Raw genomic sequence first — 19,600 nt, forward strand, 5'->3', positions numbered from 1 at the left:
ATTAATTAATTGTCTTAATCATTGTTTGTTTAATAAAAATGTAACAGAGCAATAACACAGAAAAAAGGCCCAACATCCTGGTCGTGAGCCTAATCAAAACTCCTATCAACAGCACTTTTACTTGACATTAATTCACACCATTCAGGGATACAAATAATCTTGAGGTCAGTTCATCTGTTTGTTAATATTAAGTGAATATGCATAGAACTACAAGTGTGCCATTAAATGTACAATCTTTTTACTTGGATTTACTACGTTAATGGCTAAACTAACCATAAATGTGCCTTAAAGCAGTTTACTAAATAAGGGAGAAAATGGGAAAAACTATTTGTGGAACCAAAAGTGCTGAAAAGATGGACAAGCGCTAATGCACTCTTAATAACCACATTACCACAACATCCCAAAAGAAAGAAAAAAAATCTATATATATATATATATATATATAGAGAGAGAGAGAGAGAGAGAGAGAGATTGATTATGGCTGTCAGATGAGAAAAAGATGTTTCTCATCCTGAAGATGCATGAGAAACATAACAGAACAATAGTGTAATACGACACAATATAGTGCTATAAACTTCAGACTTTGCCTTTGAACGGCTTTAATTGTCTGAACTCTGTTGTTTTCATTCAGTCCCCTAAAGCATTTGGCAAATTCTGCTTCTGAGATTTTCATGCTTGTTGCTTAGAAACAGCTGTTTGTCCATAATACCCTAAGAAGGGGTTTAGATGATACCACTAAACTGAACTGACACGTGTCTTTCTTCATACCACAGGTCAGATGTTCAGGTTTACAGACAACAGTACAAAGTAGTTTTTTTTTGTTTTTGTTTTATGAGACCCTATAAGGGTATATATATATATATATATATATATATATATATATATATATATATATAGATTGATTGATTGAATGAATGAGTTTGAAACAATGCTGTAGAACCAAGATGTAAGGCATTTTGACCTGTTCACCCCTTCAACATGTTCAGAAAACTTTCAGTACGACAGGCAATTTATTTTTCCAGGCTGGAATTTGAATTAGCCGTCATCACGGATTCATGATCTGAAAATGAGGATCTCTTCAGTTTCCAAGTGTAGTTTTTCATCATCCTCCATTAAGCCATGTTCCTTGTGTTTTCTTTCCATGACTTCTAAACTTTCAAACAGTTTATCCATCTTCATCTGCCATGACAAGTCCTTCATCCTCTGTGTGTTCCCTTCTGTAGTCTTTCACAGAGACTCCCTCTCTGTCCTGTTATTCCTCATCCTGTTCATGGCTTCAATTTACAGGTCCGAGAAGTATTCAAATGAACTTACAGGGTTAAACCACTCACACACGAAAGAAAAAAAAAACTATCATAATTCTCCCTCATGTCATTACAGAAATGACTCTCCTCTGTGGATCTCAGGGAGTTATTTTAAAAGATGTTAAGTTTGCTGATTTCAATAGAAGTTGATAATGCACTTTATAGCTTAAAAATCACCCGAAAGTGTAATAAAAGTATGTCATGTAATTTTCTCATGCATCGTATTTCAAGTCTTCTGAAGATGTACAACAACCTTTTTATATATATATATATATATATATTTTTTTTTTTTACTTATTGTCCAATTAGTGTCAAGAACAGGATGTTTATTTTGATACGGCAGAAAAAAGTCCCACTGTCCACACAAGCTCAGGTTGTTTTAATCATGAATAGTTTACTAGTTTACATTGTCTAGTGACTAACTATTATTATTATTAATATACCTGGCAGCAGGGCTGGGTTTACCATTTTGGGTCTAAGCAAAGTCAAGACTTTTTCAAGATTTTTCTCAAATATAAATCATTATTATAGGCTCCTAGAGCATCGAGGTAAGACAGAAACATTGTAGATACAACTCAGATTTTTACTTGCAATAAATGTTGAGAATAAGAGATTAAACTTAATGCCATGTCAACCACTTGAGTTATTAGTCCCACATCAGGCATTTTAAGGCAGGTTAATTAAGTTTGCCAGTAAGGTTATATTTTTGTGAATACTTTGAGCAAGATATGTTTTGCTCATATTTACCAAGGGAGCTGATATTACAATACATATCTGTTTTAATCCAAATGTATTTTTGTTTCACATAACTGAAAGATAAGACTGTAACAGCTAGCAAACTATTCACAAACAATAATGCATAGTCTATTAGTATGTTAAATGCTCCTTGAGCAAAGCAGCAAAGACGTCCATAAATACCTCGACCAAAGCACGCTCTTCAGACTTCACACAGTGTAATTAAAAGGGTTCTAGATCCCAGTATAATTCAATAACACTTTTTTTTTTGCCTATCTTGCTCAAGACCACAGCTCTCCCTGTTATGTCCCATGCGACGTACTTATGGTTCACATAATTTAATCTAGTAGATTACACAGTTTAGAGAATTACATTAATTGAAAGCAAATAAATCATGTGTAGGAGAGAAACACAATTTTGTTGTGTAGAACAACAATAATATGATTGAGTACACTACACTAGTGCAGGACCTAGAGCTGGTCTTTATTAGCATTTTACCAGCACCATTCACTCCTAACAACAACAACAAAATGTTTTTTTTTTCATAAACATGAATGTACACTCTCTCTCCAGTGTAAAAATACATAAATACATGAATGAATTCATGACTTTCAACCTAGTGCAGATATTATTTGTCTATCACTATGAATCATAGTCATAGTGTATGATCATCGCTTATCAGTTTTATTTTAACATTTGTTTTGTGACCAGCAGAGGGCTCCGGAGCCCAAAGTACTTGCGTAATTATACCGCCACTTCACACAATACATTCAATAATAATCCTTCTGTCAAAATGTGTTGGGTTGAGCAGCATGAGCTAGGACTGACAGTAGATCACGTGCATGATGATGATGAAGTGGAGTTGTTTCTCAGTTTTATTGGCGCTGGAAACGAAGTCAGTCTGAAGACTCGCGCGCTCTTGGGAACTCAATTTACGCGTCGAGAATATTTCCTTAATTCAGGATTCATGAAGCAGGATTGACTGAAGGTAGAATTTAACATATTTTAGCAGTACAAAATGTGCGAAGAAAGCGACAACCACTTTGGAACGGAGGTTTTCCAGACTGGACAGATGAAGATCTCCGATGGGAACTTGGATCAGGCTGAAATCTCTGAATGTAGAGACACGAACATTGTTCCAGCCTGTAACACGCGTTTATACCGGAGAAGATGGCTCATTCTGTTGCTCTTTAGCTCTTATTCACTGTGCAACGCGTTCCAGTGGATCCAGTATGGAATCATCAACAACATCTTCATGAAGTTCTACAACGTCTCTTCATTCGCCATCGACTGGCTGTCAATGATCTATATGCTGACTTACATCCCCTTCATCTTCCCAGTGACATGGCTGTTGGAGAGGAAGGGGCTGCGGGTGATCGCTCTGTGCGCAGCTTCGATCAACTGCGTGGGAACGTGGATCAAAGTGGCCAGCGTCCAGCCGAACCTGTTCTGGGTCACGATGCTCGGACAGTTCGCCTGTTCCTTTGCGCAGGTGTTTATTTTGGGAATGCCGTCTCAGGTGGCGTCCGTGTGGTTCGGATCTGATGAGGTGTCCACCGCCTGCGCCATCGGCGTGTTTGGAAACCAGGTGCGTAAAAGCGCACCGCCACAGAACCGAGCTCGACACTAGCGTCACATTCATCAGCTGGACTAGATGACACCAAAAGCTCAGACTTCACCGAATATGTCTGCACACACAGACTGTGCAGTTCTTTTGCCATTTTAATTTTAAGCACAGAACTGTGGAAAGCAGAATGCAAACTGGGTTAACCGGGGGGAATATTCACTAGTTATTCATTTTAGCAGGGGTTTCAAGCAGCATTCAAAGCAACCCAGAAAGTTAGATACGAGTTTGACTTTAGATCGCACTAAATAGATGCTCACAGAAAGCGCGTTCACGAGAGGATAAATAAATGAATAGACCATCCTTATCGGACACAAAACATTAGTTTGAAACTATGCAACTAGATAAAGTCAAACCTAAATTTATCCAGACACCTTCCACACATTATCACAGTTTATTCGCTATTATTTAGAAAATGGTAAAAAAATATGACAAGAACTAAAAAAAATCAGCTTGATGATGTCAGATAACACTTAAGCAAAACATGTTCAGGTCAATGCTTCTGAATCATTTTTGGTCCCATTTTTTTTAATCAATTTATATTATTTTAATTAATTTCACATGTTACAGTTTACTTTATTTTGCTCTCCTCACTTAAATAAATGAACTATAGTGTCCTGCACCCAATAGGAATTAATATATATATATATATATATATATATATATATATTAGGGGTGTAACGGTACGCAAAAATCACGGTTCGGTACGTACCTCGGTTTTAAAGTCACGGTTCGGTTCATTTTCGGTACAGTAAGGGAAAGAAATGCAAACATTAAACTGCAGGTTATTACTATAAACTTTTTTAACAATTTGTTTACACTTTTTTAAAATACTTTTTAATAAAATAAATTATAAAATATAATTTATAATAAAATAAAAAGGAATAAGAAATAAAATACTGCTGCAAAGTTCTCCACTAAATAAAATACTCTCAGTCTCAAACCAATATCATATAATAAAATATAATGACAAATATAAATAAATAACTATGATTACAGTGCAGCATTACCAATCCCAGCTTGTAGGCCTGCTCATATTTAAAAAAAAATATATAACTTTTCCAAAGTGTAAAGTGCAGCATCAACAGTTTCAGTTTTGAGACCTGCTCAGATTTCGTTATTGCGTTGGACCGATCGGAATTAAGAGCAAAGGTCTGTTTAAATGCCGACGGGAGCTGCGTTTGAATAACGGTCGTTTTTTTCCTAGTTGTAGTGATGTTCACACTCGCGTGATGCCTTTTGAAAATCTTAGGCCGGTGACACACTGGCATATTGCACCTGTCAAACATAGTCTATTTTGCCGTCAATACTGTTGACGGTGTCCTTTATCAGTAGGCTTTATATTTATGCTCAACATTAAGTATAGATATTGTTGTCGTGAAGACAAGATCCTGGTCTGTCGGCGGCCTCCCTCTATGTCACCTACAGTAGCAGCAGCGCGATTCTGGTGTGTAAAGACACAGAAAACGCAAAGCAACTGACTCGCAGCAGAAACGCAGGCTCACGCCACGAAGCCAGTTAGAATCAGCTGCAGGGCGGGATTTGCGCTGAACGCGGAGACTTCCGCCACTTAATATGTTAATGTACTTAACATGAAAATGTACCCATGTTCCGCAAACAAAATATTATATTCGGTCATTCGGTACACACGTGCACCGTACCGAAAGCCCTGTACCGAAAAGGTCCGGTACGAATACACGTACCGTTACACCCCTAATATATATATATATATATATATATATATATCAAAATTATATCTGGTGTCTGAATATTTTTTTGGTTTGACTGTAAATGTATAGACAAAGTTTTTAAAAAAGTAGAAATAATTCAATAATCATATGTCCACTTGGGCGCCAATTATACAGTAAGCCCTATGCAAACCCATGAATCTATAGCACACCCGCCGTCTGACTGGAGGTGGTGCAGTAAGTTTTCTGTTTAAATAAACAAGGAGAGACGCAGTTTTGCTGTTTTCAGTCATTTAATCATTTAATCAGTTATGGAGTCGCTCTTGTAATGCTTTATTATAACAATTCAAAGATTTTATAATTTTACATATATATGTTGTATAATTTAATCACAATGTCTTATGTCACCTTACATGTGACTCAGGCCAAACACTAATAAACATGTTGCATAATGCTTGTAAGAGTTTTCTTACACTCAATCTGTATTTCTGTCATATAACTCAATATCTTCTTACTTTACATCACTATACATTGCAGTCTCCCTTGTATGTGCAAAAATGTTATAAGCCACTGTATAACTAAAAAGTTGAGCGAACCATTGATTACACAATATAAACATTGAAACTGAATTACTATATAGAGCAAATATACTTAAAGGAGTCATGACCCACAATTTTCACTTTTCCACGAGAATCAATGTATGTTATGATTGCCTAACGATTGTACACTGGCCGGGAAGCCGATATTTAAAAGTGAAGCGTTTGTTTACCTCAGGGTTTGTAAAATAGCCCACGTGCACGCGCACTCAAATACGAGATTTTGATTTCTTCCCCGTCTTGACGTCAAGACGGGGCAGGATATACCATATATGGACACCGCAGCAGGAAGCTCGCCCTTCCCCTCTCCCCCTCATATTCAGTCGAGAAAGACGCTGGAACGTAGTGCAGACGTGAGTTGCTCTGTGGTTGACTGCCAGAATCAACATGTAAATGTGTTTTCTCTACCAAGAACAGACCTAGCTATCAGAGACCAGTGTATTAAATTCATTTTTAATGACGCGGTTCCTTCAACTGGTTTATCGTTACGTGTTTGTGCTAAACATTGTACGCCGAAATCCTTCACAAATTTGGGGCAATATCAGGCGAAGTTGGCATCTAAGCTCGGGAAAAGCGCCATTCCAACAAAATTGCCTGCAATTGAAACGGTAAGACTGTGTTTTTATTGCTCTACTGTGTGTAACAAACAGCATAACTGCTAATGCGGCCTTTGTATGCTATTGCGTCTGTCACTAGACAAATAAACGAAAGACTGGAGGTGAAGTAATTATTTATGTTCCCTGGAAAACGGACTGCAAAAACGGACTTTTGACTGCATTATAATGATTTCTTAATTCAGAATATGATCAAGATTGCGTAGGTTGATGTGTTCGGGGAATTTGCCAGTTAATAGTAACATTTAAAGCCCCTTAAATGAACGAAATGACTCGAAAAAAGATTTGTTCATTTTGATGAACGAGTTTGAACAAGAGAGTCTGGCGTTGCCAGATTGGGTGTTTTTTCCGCTACATATTAAGGCCGGTTTACGGTGGGTTTTAGGTGGGTTTTCGCCTGGAAGGCTTTATAGAAATCTGGCATCCTACTGAACGAAGTTAAACTGAGAGAGCGTGGCGTTCACAGTCACCAGAATGAACGAGTTCACAGTAACGTTCATCAGACAGTAATGCGGTACGTTCAGTTCAGTCCAAAACATGAACGAGTTCATGAATTATCGTTCAATGAATGCGTCCAGGCACAACTCTGGCGGGAGTATTAGCTCCGAGGTATGGGGAATGGCTGGTAACGTACTTTGCAAAAAACAAATGACTGAGATCATCATGAATTCGGTTATTGTTTATTTATTGCCTAACGCTTACATGAGGCCCCGTCTAGTTTGTGTGTGTGTGTGTGTGTGCTCACATCTTATATTTGTGTGTGCGTGCTGTGCTCACGTCTCATATGAGTAACTTTATGTGCGTAGATAGTTCATATACATGTAAGTGTGACTAGTACTTAGTATATATGCAAGCGTGTTTCATATGTGTGCGTGAATGAAGTTTGATTTAAGCCCTAAACGGTGCCTCATACTTATACACTGGCCGGGAAGCCGGTCGCGTTCATTCACAACTTGCGCCATGATGTCAGTTTGTAATGATATGCTCAAGCGTTACCTGCGGTGTCAACCCCCCTCCTTCCTGCAACCAATCAACGTGCCCCTCATTTGCATTATTATAATGACCGTCCACGACAGCCAAAATATCGCATCAGATCTCACGAGACAATAATGCCTACATAGATAAGGGTCTGAGGAGCTCTGTGTTTATTTTTTTTCCACTTTTCTTTTTTAGAAGGGCCTGAAAGACTATAATACAGCAGTAGGTATCCAAGGTAATACGAGGGTATGACTCCTTTAAACAGAAGGAAGATCATTAAAACATTATCATATTAAAACATCAACAGTATATAATATTCAAAAATTATATATAGATATTTTTAACATGTATGGCAATTGCTCAATACATCACTTTAAATGCTACAAACACAATTATAAGGCTGTAAACACAATAAACATTACGTTACTTTGGGTATTCAGTGTGTTGGAGCCTCTAACCATTTGGATTGTATTATATTAATACAAGGCCTAACGCGGAACACCCGCAAATGAATCACCTTTTTTCATAAACACAAACAATGTCTCTTTTAAACATCTTAATTTGACACAGGAAATGTATATTACCCTCCTGCAACCACATACACATGAAATCGACATTTTCTTAAATGTTTTATATCCTTGGTGATCAATTTAACCCACCTGTTTAAATAATTCAATTCAATTCAAGTTTATTTGTGTAGCGCTTTTTACAATACAAATCGTTACAAAGCAACTTTACAGAAAATTATGTTTGTACAATATTTAGTAATAGCTTATAAGTGGTGACTGTCAGTTTGTGCACGTATGACAGGATTTGTAGAAAAATTTAAACAAGATGTAGTCAGCCAGATGATGAACATTATTAATATTGTTAATAATTAATTATTATATGATGCAGTCACACTTGTAGCAATATTTGTTAGTTCGGTTGTTGATTCAGGGTTAGCATCATCTGAGGTCCTCTGAGGGTCAGCATCATCTCTTCTCAGGTGTTCTGGATCCAGACTGGAGCTTGTCTAAATCCTAGTTACCACGGGATGTAAATCCCATGGCAAAACATAGAAACAAATAGAGACATCATTAGAATAGCTGCAGTTCCAACAAAGTAAAATTAATTAGTTTGACCCAAGCTAAAGAATAAGAATGTGCATTTGATCAGATACAACTGCAGTCACAATTCAAGAGATAAGGTATTCGAATGCTTGGCGAAAGATGCGTTTTTAATTTAGATTTATCAGAGAGAGTGTGTCTGAACCCTGAACATTATCAGGAAGGTTATTCCAGAGTTTGGGAGCCAAATGTGAAAAAGCTCTACCTCCTTTAGTGGACTTTGCTATCCTAGGAACTACCAAAAGTCCAGCGTTTTGTGACCTTAGGGAGCGTGATGGGTTGTAGCGTGGTAGAAGGCTAGTTAGGTACGCAGGAGCTAAATCATTTAGGGCCTTATAGGTAAGTAATGATAATTTGTAACTGATACGGAACTTAATAGGTAGCAGTGCAGAGACTGTAAAATTGGGGTAATATGAACATATTTTCTTGACCTGGTAAGGACTCTAGCTGCTGCATTTTGGACTACCTGTAGCTTGTTTATTGAAGAAGCAGGACAACCACCTAGAAGTGCATTACAATAGTCCAGTCTAGAGGTCATGAATGCATGAACTAACCTTTCTGCATCAGAAACAGACAACATGTTTCGTAGCTTGGCAATGTTTCTAACATGGAAGAATGCTGTTTTTGTAACATGGGATATATGATTTTCAAAAGACAAGTTGCTGTCTAATATAACACCCAGATTTTTGACTGTAGAAGAAGTAACAGTACATCCGTCTAGTTGCAGATTGTAATCTACAAGATTCTGTGTAGTGTTTTTTGGTCCAATAATTAATATCTCTGTCTTATCCGAATTTAATTGGAGAAAATTATTGGTCATACAATCTTTTACATTTTTAACACACTCTGTTAGCTTAGATAATTTAGAAGTTTCATCTGGTCTCGTTGAGATATATAGGTGAGTATCATCAGCATAACAGTGGAAGCTAATTCCGTATTTTCTAATAATATTACCAAGGGGCAACATGTATATTGAAAATAGAAGGGGACCTAGGACGGATCCTTGTGGCACTCCATATTTTACTGATGATAAATGAGATGACTCCCCATTTAAGTAAACAAAATGGTAGCGATCGGACAGGTAGGATCTAAACCATCTTAGAGCCTGCCCTAAATAAACAAGGAGAGACACAGTTTTGCTGCTTTCAGTCATGGAGTCGCTCTTGTAATGGCCTCTTCTCTGCGACTCACCGTTAATCACACAGTACCTAATCAGCACAGCGTCTCCCCCTACTGTCCACTAAGATTACTATGCATCACCATTAACCCTAATAACAGCAAACAATGTTATAAACAGAAATGAAATAATCAAACACATGGGAAAATAAAACAAATTATTCCTGTGACTACACGTACAGGGTGTGTCACGATATCCACACAAGAACAGAAGACAGGTAGATCCAATAGCAGTAAAATGTTTCTTTAATAAGGGAAAACCGTTACATCAATCCAGTCCAGACAGGGGTCAAAACCAAGGTGGCAATCAAAAACTCAACAGAACAAAACACACAGGCATGAACAGGACTCAGAAGTGGCGTGATCAATACAAGGACTCCGTGACACATACTAAAACAGACAGGGTAAAAATACACAGGAAAATGACAATGCTAATGGGGAATTGGCTGAGTGCAATGATTAATGACCAGTGACAGCTGAGTGCAATGAGGAGACAGAGATCGTGGGGAATGTGGTTCAGGAAGTGACAGACACCGTGGGGAAGGAGGACATCTAGTGGTTACCCAGGGAACACAAACCAGACACTGTGACAGGGTGTCACACTCTCCCCGACAAAAGAAATGGCTCCAAACAACACTGACCCCTGAACCCTTATAAACATTTTTCCCAATAACACAAACATTCTACTCAAATGCAACCAATTTCAAGATTCTTGTGTCAAAGTGTAATCTGTAAGTGTGTTCATTGCTCACGGTCATGTAAGTGTATGTGTCTTAATTCCATTTTCTTGTGAGTACTAATTTTCTAGTGTCCACAAAAGTTAGTATAATATGATAACATGAAGGAGGATGGGAACCAATCTGATAAGGAAATATGTAGTAGGAACATAAGCACAAGTCACACATACTGGTCCCTGCACCCAATTCGAGTAGTATGGTAACTGCTGTGTTGGCATAAATTGAGCAGCCCCTATCTCAGTGGTGAGTACATAATTGGGCTGACCCATGAGGGGTAAGTAAAGACATGTGCGGGTTTCCTTTCTCTGCTGGATTTTCTCACATATCCATCTTCAGCTTTTCCTATTGAACTACCCATTTGTCTTTCTCTCTCCACAGATACCATCTCTCTCTGCTCATCCTCCATCACCTCAGGTTCCAAGGCCGCAGATAAGTCAGTTGATGGGTGAGTTGCCTCCGGCTCAGGTAAGTATTCTTCCTAGACTCCTACAGCAATCCCTTCATTCCTTGCAGGTCTATCCTCACCCTTTCTCCATCTCCGATCTTCTCTTTCATAAGTGCCAAAAATAGTCCTTCTCTGCTCAGTTCTCGGCTTTTCTGAGGATCGCAACCAGTAGTATGCTCTCTTGGAAATCACCTTACCAACAACAGGATCTTCCCTCTGAGCTGCTCTCACCTCAGAGTGGTCAAGCGTCATGAACCTCTTTCCAAATAGGCACTCTACATCCTCTTGACGTGCATTAAGAGCTGCAACCCAGGCAACATGCTTTCTCGCACATGCAGCCTAGTAATTCGCGGGTCAGGTTTTTTTCCAACCCGCGGGTCCCGCTTTTATGAAATTCTTTTTTTGATATAATTTTTATGAAATTATACAGCCCGCAAATAAAGTACAATTTCTTTACCCACCCCGACCCGCACATCGGGGACATCACGGAAGATACGTTGCTACTTAGACCTTTGTATTGTAACCTTATCAAAGAACCTAATAAAATATGAAAATATATATTCCAAATATTTAATATAGGCTATATGAAATTGCACTAGTGATGATTCATCCGTGAACGAATCTTTTAGGTGAACGAATCGTTCTCGTTCAGGTAATCCACTGACTCATATTTCTCGTTCACTGAAGTTCCTCCCTCCACAGCAGCGTGCGAGCGCGGCACTATTAGCAGCTCATGCGCAGCTCTTGAACAGCTCTGTGAACGGTTTCATCCTGTCAAAGAGTTACCCAAGATGTGACGGAGCATGTGATTTGTTGAATGTAGTGAACCAATACGCCCTTCACTGAATGAGATCGACAGATCTTCTCATTCGTGAACAAGTTGAATGAACTGATACATCTCGTTTATGAACGAAATGAATGAGTATACAGGGTCAGTGAGCCAAGCATGTAAATCTCGATCATTTTCATATTTAGCATACAGAACATAACTCCACGCTTAGTCCCCGATTAATGTGAATATTATATATGAACTGTCTGACCAAACAATTAAAATGTTAATTATGTGAGAAAACCTCGTGCTTTGTTCATCTGAACAACTTATTTAAACCATTTAATGCGATTATGCACACATTTTAGTAAAGCCAAATCAGTTTAGTAAATCCACTAATGCAGCCATTTTGCTGTAGTGTTTTTTTGCTGCTTGCGTGGGGAGAAAAAACACAGACGTCCATAGGGAGGCACTGGAAGCATGCGTTACACACACCAACATGAAACGTCTCTTGCAAATCTGGAACGCAGTCATTCTTTGAAGTATCGATACTAATAAATTTAGGAATCGTGACGTTTTTAATTTCCGAGAATCGCGATACTTTTGAAGTATCGGTGCACCGTGCAACACTAGTTCTGGTAAGTATTTACTCTTCCAGTTGTGATTGATTATACTCACTTGTGCTCCTGTGTCCAGTAGAGCAGTTACTGCAAAACAATGAATGTGGCAGTTGAGGATATCTTTCTTTCCAATGAGCTGAGCTACACGATCACGGGGAGGTTCTCTTTGGTTTGACGAATCAACTGTTCTAAACATTCGAGCTTCTTTCTCCTTAGCCTGGGGCTGGGGATGCACGGTCACTGTTCGCCCCTCGTCAGTGGCCGCTGGTCGTTTCCTGAAACCTTTTCCCTTCTTAGGCAGCCCACCGCAAGATGTCCTTCCTCACCACACGAAAAGCAATGATTGCAAGCGGTAACATCTTTGCTACTACATCTGGGACACCACTGTCTACGATGCTTTTGCTGTATCTGGTAATCAGGGACTTTGCACGAACCTTCTGTTGTTCTCGCCCTTGCAAGTGATTCAACAGTCTTTGTAAGAGCTTCTATTTGTGCACTTAGACGACGAATCATCAGTTTTGTCTATTGAATTATCTCAGGTCAATTTGTCTATTGCAATCTGCATTCCTACCTTGGCTGGACTCACACTGGGCGCTGAGGGCATTCGGCATTCTTTGATGTGAAGCTTGTCCCAACCGACATTGTCTTTCACTCTCGTCACTGGCTATATGAGTTACTTGGCGCAAAAGTGCCTCATCTGTCACCAGCCGGTTTGTAAGCAGAGGTTTCAATTCTGTGCGAAACTGATTGTACTTAGCAGCCATGCCCTGATAAAATGTTCTCAGAAACACATTTTGAATCGTTTGTTCATCATACTCCAGGTCTGTGACAGCTTGCTTAGACAGGAAAATTAGTTTCTGTTTCAGGCCAATCAATCTATACAGGAACTGTTGGGGAGTCTCGTTGTCATTCTGTTTACCGCACATTAACTCCTGGAAGAGCTCAGATCTACTTCTCTCATCTAGATGTGACTGTAGGAAACTCTTTAACTCTAGGATTGTCAGTCCCTCCTTGTTCACTAACAAGTCCTTAAAGTTCCCTGGCTTAATGACTCTCAAGACACCTCTGATGATATAATTTTCATTGTGGTTAGCTGCTAGTCCTCCATCTATTTGCTTGGTTACACTTGTGTAGCTTATATCAGAGGTACTGTCACCAATCTGCCCCCCCTGAATTTTGAACTCCCTGTGCTGGAATGGCAGTAGCTGAAGATCACGGAGGGAGATCATACTTTCCCTTTTTTCCACCACTCGGCTCACCAGCTACATTCACAGGCAAGTTACAACTAATTTGAGGAGATTCTGATTTACTAGGGTTGGCATCATTTTTTTTTAATTGTTCTAGTTTTCGCCCTAACTCTTCATAGCTATTTACAAATTGGTTATATTCCATCTGTTGTGTCTGCATGTGTGTGGTAAATGTAGGTTGTTGTGGTGGTGTAAGTGACTCAGTGTCATGTAAAGCAGATCTGACATTACGTTTCTGGATTATCAAATCAACACTGTCTTTCAACAGGAGCAGGTGAGATAAACCCCCATCTTCTAATCCAAGAAGAGAGTCACTGGCCATGTAATCAACAATGTACTCAAAGCAACACTCTTCATCAGTTTTATCCAACCTGTGTCTTTCTGGGTCTGTAACTGGCTCCAGACAATCGCGCCCAGCGTGAGCAACTCTGAATATTGTGTGTAATCAGTCCAATGGAAGAGCGTGACGTCACAGGCGGGGTGACGTAAGTGACCAGGAAGCTATAAAAGCACGTCTTTCAGCAAGCACTCTGTGTGTGAATGTCAATTGTCTGTCTTGTGAGTCTTATTTACTGTTGTCTGTCCAGTTAGAGCTCCTAGACATGCCAAAGAGCAAGGCGAAAGTTAAGCATTCTGATGGCGATTCCAAATCGCGTTATAGGTAGTGTGTTCCTCCCTGCCCGTGATATATAACGCACAGTAGAAAAAGGCTACCGTATTCAGTTCGGCTCCGCGCCGCCAATATTCAACGGGGTCATCCCGACGATAGTCGTCCCCAGGCAGGGTCTGGTTATGGAACAGGAAGTGAAAACCCTATTAGAGAAGGAGGCCATCGAGGTGGTCCCTCCTCAGGACAGGGAGTCCGGATTTTACAGCCGGTATTTCATAGTTCCAAAGAAGGATGGGGGGCTGCGTCTGATTATAGACTTGAGGGTCTTAAATCGTTCAGTTATGAGATTGAAGTTCAGAATGCTCACAATCAAGCATGTTGTAGCTCAGGTCAGGTCCGAGGACTGGTTTGTCACAATAGATCTCAAAGACGCATACTTCCACATATCCATCCTTCCTCAACACAGGAAGTTTCTGAGGTTCGCTTTCGGGGGCGAAGCTTACCAATATCGAGTACTTCCCTTCGGCCTTGCACTCTCACCCCGCACGTTCACGAAATGTGTAGACGCGGCTCTGGTCCCCCTGCACATGCAGGGCATCCGCATTCTCAACTACATCGACGATTGGTTGATTTTAGCTCAGTCAGAGCAGGTTGCGGCTCGGCATCGAGATGTCGTTCTCGCACATATGGGGGAGCTGGGTTTGAGACTGAACGCCAGGAAGAGTGCTTTCTCCGGTTCAGAGAACCACCTATCTAGGCGTAGTATGGGATTCGACCACGATGCAGGGACGATTGTCCCCTGCTCGTATCGAGTCGATCCTCATCTCAGTCGAGAGAGTCAGAGTAGGCAAGTCACTCACTGTCAAACAATTTCAGAGATTGTTGGGTCTGATGGCAGCTGCGTCCAACGTGATACCTCTTGGCCTGCTGTACATGAGACCCCTACAGTGGTGGCTCAAGACCAAGGGATTTTCAATGACCAATGGAGACTTCACCCAGAGGTGGTGAAGCAGATATGGAGAGTATTTGGCAGGGCTCAAGTAGACCTATTTGCGACTCAAGAGAAATCACAATGTCCCCTTTGGTTCTCTCTAGTTCATCCAGCTCCTCTGGGACTGGACGCTATGGTACAGACCTGGCCGAGGTTTCGTCTGTATGCCTTTCCCCCTATTGCTCTGCTCCCGGGAGTTCTGGCTAGAGTACGCTGGGATGGGGTCCATCTGTTGTTAGTAGCCCCGTTCTGGCCGGGCCGAGTATGGTTCGCAGATCTAGTCTCGCTCCTCGACGGCTCTCCGTGGGAGATACCGGTCAGGACAGACCTACTCTCACAGGTGCAGGGTACGATAATTCACCCTCGCCCGGAGTTGTGGAAGCTGTGGGTGTGGCCCCTGAGGGGGCACAACTGTTAGCAGCTGGTCTCTCAACCGAGGTTGTTGAGACCCAGAGGTGGAAAGTAACGAATTACATTTACTCGCGTTACTGTAATTGAGTAGCTTTTTTGTGTACTAATACTTTTTAAAGTAATTTTTTAAATCTGTAATTTTACTTTTACTTAAGTATATTTAGTTTGAAGTATTGTACTTCGCTACATTTTAAAACACATTAATTACTGAGTAAAAAAAAAAAAAAAAAAAAAAAAAATCGCTCCCTGGAAACTACGGCAGTAAATAATGGGCAGGAGGGCTGACGCCAGCTGCGCGGCACGTGCTTTTGTAGCTTCCTGGTCGCTTACGTCACCCCGCCTGTGACGTCACGCTCTTCCATTGGACTGATTACACACAATATTCAGAGTTGCTCACGCTGGGCGCGTCCCCGTCCCCCCCCCGAAGCGCATTTTACGCAGCGTCTCGTTCCCTCGAGGAACTAGGGTTACATACGTAACCTAAAGACGTTTTGCTGCTTTCAGTCATGGAGTCGCTCTTGTAATGCTTTATTGTAACAATTCAAAGATTGTTTAATTTTACATATATATGTTGTATAATTTAATCACAATGTCTTATGTCACCTTACATGTGACTCAGGCCAAACACTGATAAACATGTGTTGCATAATGCTTGTAATAGTTTTGTTACACTCAATTTGTATTTCTGTCATATAACTCAATATCTTCTTCCTTTACATCACTATACATTGCAGTCTCCTTTGTATGTGCAAAAATGTTATAAGTCACTGTATAACTAAAAAGTTGAGCGAACCATTGATTACACAATATAAACATTGAAACTGAATTACTATATAGTGTAGGGATGCACCGGCTGAAAGTAACTGTGCCGCAGACATGAAGCACTGGAAGTGCAGAGCTTCATGTCTGCGGCACAGATAGCAGGAAGCGATCAGCTGTTGGTGTACTGTCACACAAATAAGAGTCCCTTTTCTGCGCACACTAAAGCTGCGCGAGCGTATACTGTACCGGTCCATGCCCTGAACACGAGTAGACCGTGAAGAGATGTTCAGCTCAACTTCTCACATGTTGGATGAGAAACGAAAAGGACTAAACCAGTGGTTCTCAACCCGCGGCCCGCTAAAAACTTTAGGCTACTAATGAAATATAAGCTATATCCTAATGTTTTTGTGTAAAATTATTTTGTTTTTCATATTATTATAGACTGTAGGATATACAGATGTGAGTATAGAGCACAACACGGGCTGTTAATGACTGAACTGGGTGAGGATCTCATGTTATTGACATAATTACAGATCCCTCACACTCTGAACTGATGGACGGGAGTGAAGGGGAGGATATTAACTTTAGCACTGACAGGTTAGACTGTATCGTAAGATAGACTTCTCAATAACCTGTTCTGAAATGAAATATGACCCCTGTGACCCCATGGCACCCTAGTAAATAAGATAAATCGTATTTCTCCTCATCACTCTGAGTGCTTGTTCACTGTTTCATAGCTGGATTAAACTGAGCTTACAGTAATGGGGATCTTTTGGAAAATATGTGCCTGTAGTTACCAGTGCAGTGGTCTGCTGCATGAAGTCTGGAACACGATGCAAATAAGAATATTTAGTTCTGCTTGTGGATTACTTAGTTCTCCTGACGCTACGGGAAAAGTCTCTTTTCACGAAATACTGAAGCAAAACATTATCCTTAATTTTGTATTTTTGTAAAGTGCATTTGCAGCAGTACACAGCCATAGGCGAGACGGCTCGTTCGCTCATTGGCTTGTTCTGCGGCAACTGCACAGCCTATCGAGCGCAGGCTGATGCAACATCAGACCAATAAGAGCGCTTCGCCCCCTTCCTGCCACTTCCCGCCGAAACGGGTGTGGCCCAACCTATAAAAGGAGCTCGAAAAGGCTGACTCACCTGATTTTTCATCTCTTCAGTGAAGCTCACGCATCGCTGGATCACGGAGGAAGCAAGCGCCGTCTGAGAGGCATATCAGCTGGACGAGCCATTCTGAAGCTGCTGGCCTTCGCCGCCTTCCACTGCCGTTCCTGCTGCGCTGTCCGGCGCCTATATCCTTTCAATTCTGTTATATCCAACTGTTCTTTATGTGTGTGTGTGTTCGCCCTGCGACACACACTCGTAAAAGAGCTCGCATCTTTTTTAAGATGCCTTCCTGCGGCTCGTCAGAGCCCCACTCAGCGAGGGAGACCGGTACGTCATCTGTGTCTCCTGCCTGGGTGAAGATCATGCAGCGCTCGCGCTCGCTGACGGCGGATGCCCTCACTGCGAGCTGTTGCCATGGTGACTCTGAGGCAGAGGCGGCCTTACCTATGTTTCACCCGTTTCAATTGAAACGGGCCCCGCCCTCCAAGGGGGCCCCCAACAGAACAGGAAAATCCCATTCATTTTCTCCCTAGGATATTGATTTTCAGACATAATGTCTAAAGTGGTCTCCAACACGTCGCTCGCGAGAGTAGCTCGTGACCTGATTGGAGGTAGCTCGAGGGCCGTTCAATATCGCGTCTTTTGCACGCTCAAGTTCATTATTTCAAATAATTGAAGCGACGCGCTCATTTTTTCCCAGGCGCAACAAGTCAACATGAAGGATGGGGGTGCACCCAAACTACGGGTGTTTTTTCTAAATAAATCTTCTAGCAGAGCTACAGCAAAGCGTTTTTCGGTGGTGGAAATCCATTAGCTATTAAAACTTCTCTGTCGTTGTGGAGAGCGCATGGTGCATAGCAACGACAGACGCCACGGGAACTGAATTTTACTTTTAATAATAAAAGATAAGCTAATAATGTGCATTGTAAATGTCAGTATTTTGTCTTTTTTTGAATCATTCTTTCTATAAAAAAGATTTAAAGGCTGAAATATGCGAGGTTTATCTTTTTATAAAAACTTTTTTGTCAAAACTTTATTTGAACGTGTACATGTTAGATAACATGTTGCAAGACACTCCTTTCAAATTTGGCCATCATTTTTAATGTTACTATTTTAATGTTCATGTAAACAAAAAGTGCATATTGATGGTAAGTTTATTTGTTATTTGGTTTTCTACATAAAACTTGGTGAATTGATTTTATTGTGTAGTATTAGTACTTTTTGAACAGGATTATGTGATAACCATGCTCATTTTGGTCACTATAATCATGAAATTACATTTTCATACCATTTTATCTCTAGTTATGATGCACTATAAAATCAACAATAATTATGTGTTTTTACAGTATAATATTTGATTATATATAGCCTATGTCAATTAAGGGGACATATATAGGCCTACAATAACTCTTTTAGGTCTAAAACAGTTAGCATAGTTGTTAATATGAGAGTTATGAGACATTATTTAAGAGATTTAATTATTGCATGAGTAGCTCTCGGCCACTTTCATTTTTAAAAAGTAGCTCTCAAATGAAAAAAGGTTGGAGACCCCTAAACCATCCAAGTTATATTCACCACGAGCTACGAGGTTGTGAAACAAAAGTTTCTGCTCCTATAAAAGCCACAAAGTATAAAAATCAACCTTGTTATTTGCGATCTTCTGGAGAAATACTACACTACCCATAATTCTAAGTAAAACACTGACGTCTCTGATTGGTCGAACTCGAGTCGCGCCGCAGTTACCATAGCTACGTTTACCGCCCCCGCGAACGGTGATCTGAAGTAAACAAATACCGGTATTTTATGTGTTTATATAGCCTACCTATTTTTTACAGTCTATGGGAAATAATTTGAATAGGAAATGAAACGTACATATGCCAGTGGTGCTGAAAAAAGAAAGATATCAGACAACAAAAAAAAAAGCTTTATTCAGTCTACCAAAAGTGACCTCTTTCTTTGGTCCAGCATCTGTAACGTTATCCCTACCGGCCACAGTAGCGGCCGAATCCCCGTCACAGGATGCTAGCCAAAATAAAAATGATCCGTCTTCAGCTCATAGTGCTAGC

At 40.4% G+C, this 19,600-nt stretch overlaps 1 protein-coding gene across 1 annotated transcript; it reads left to right on the forward strand.

The window, feature by feature from the left end:
* Positions 1-2,945: 2,945 nt before the first annotated feature.
* LOC132111960 (heme transporter FLVCR2-like) lies at positions 2,946-12,570 on the forward strand. The gene is made up of 3 exons (XM_059519559.1): positions 2,946-3,627; positions 10,940-11,026; positions 12,475-12,570. Exons 1-3 carry the CDS (start codon positions 3,058-3,060, stop codon positions 12,568-12,570), a joined length of 753 nt encoding a protein of 250 aa, XP_059375542.1. The 5' UTR covers positions 2,946-3,057.
* The last annotated feature ends 7,030 nt before the right edge of the window (positions 12,571-19,600 follow it).

Source organism: Carassius carassius, chromosome 31, assembly GCF_963082965.1.
Source record: "Carassius carassius chromosome 31, fCarCar2.1, whole genome shotgun sequence".
Classification (NCBI taxonomy): domain Eukaryota; kingdom Metazoa; phylum Chordata; class Actinopteri; order Cypriniformes; family Cyprinidae; genus Carassius; species Carassius carassius.

Coding starts and splice junctions, on each gene's coding strand:
- LOC132111960 (XM_059519559.1), top strand. CDS start 3,058: ATGTGCGAAGAAAGCGACAACCACTTTGGAACGGAGGTTTTCCAGACT. Junction 3,628..10,939: donor TCGGCGTGTTTGGAAACCAG/GTGCGTAAAAGC, acceptor CTCTCTCCACAG/ATACCATCTCTCTCTGCTCA. Junction 11,027..12,474: donor GTGAGTTGCCTCCGGCTCAG/GTAAGTATTCTT, acceptor TGTGTCCAGTAG/AGCAGTTACTGCAAAACAAT.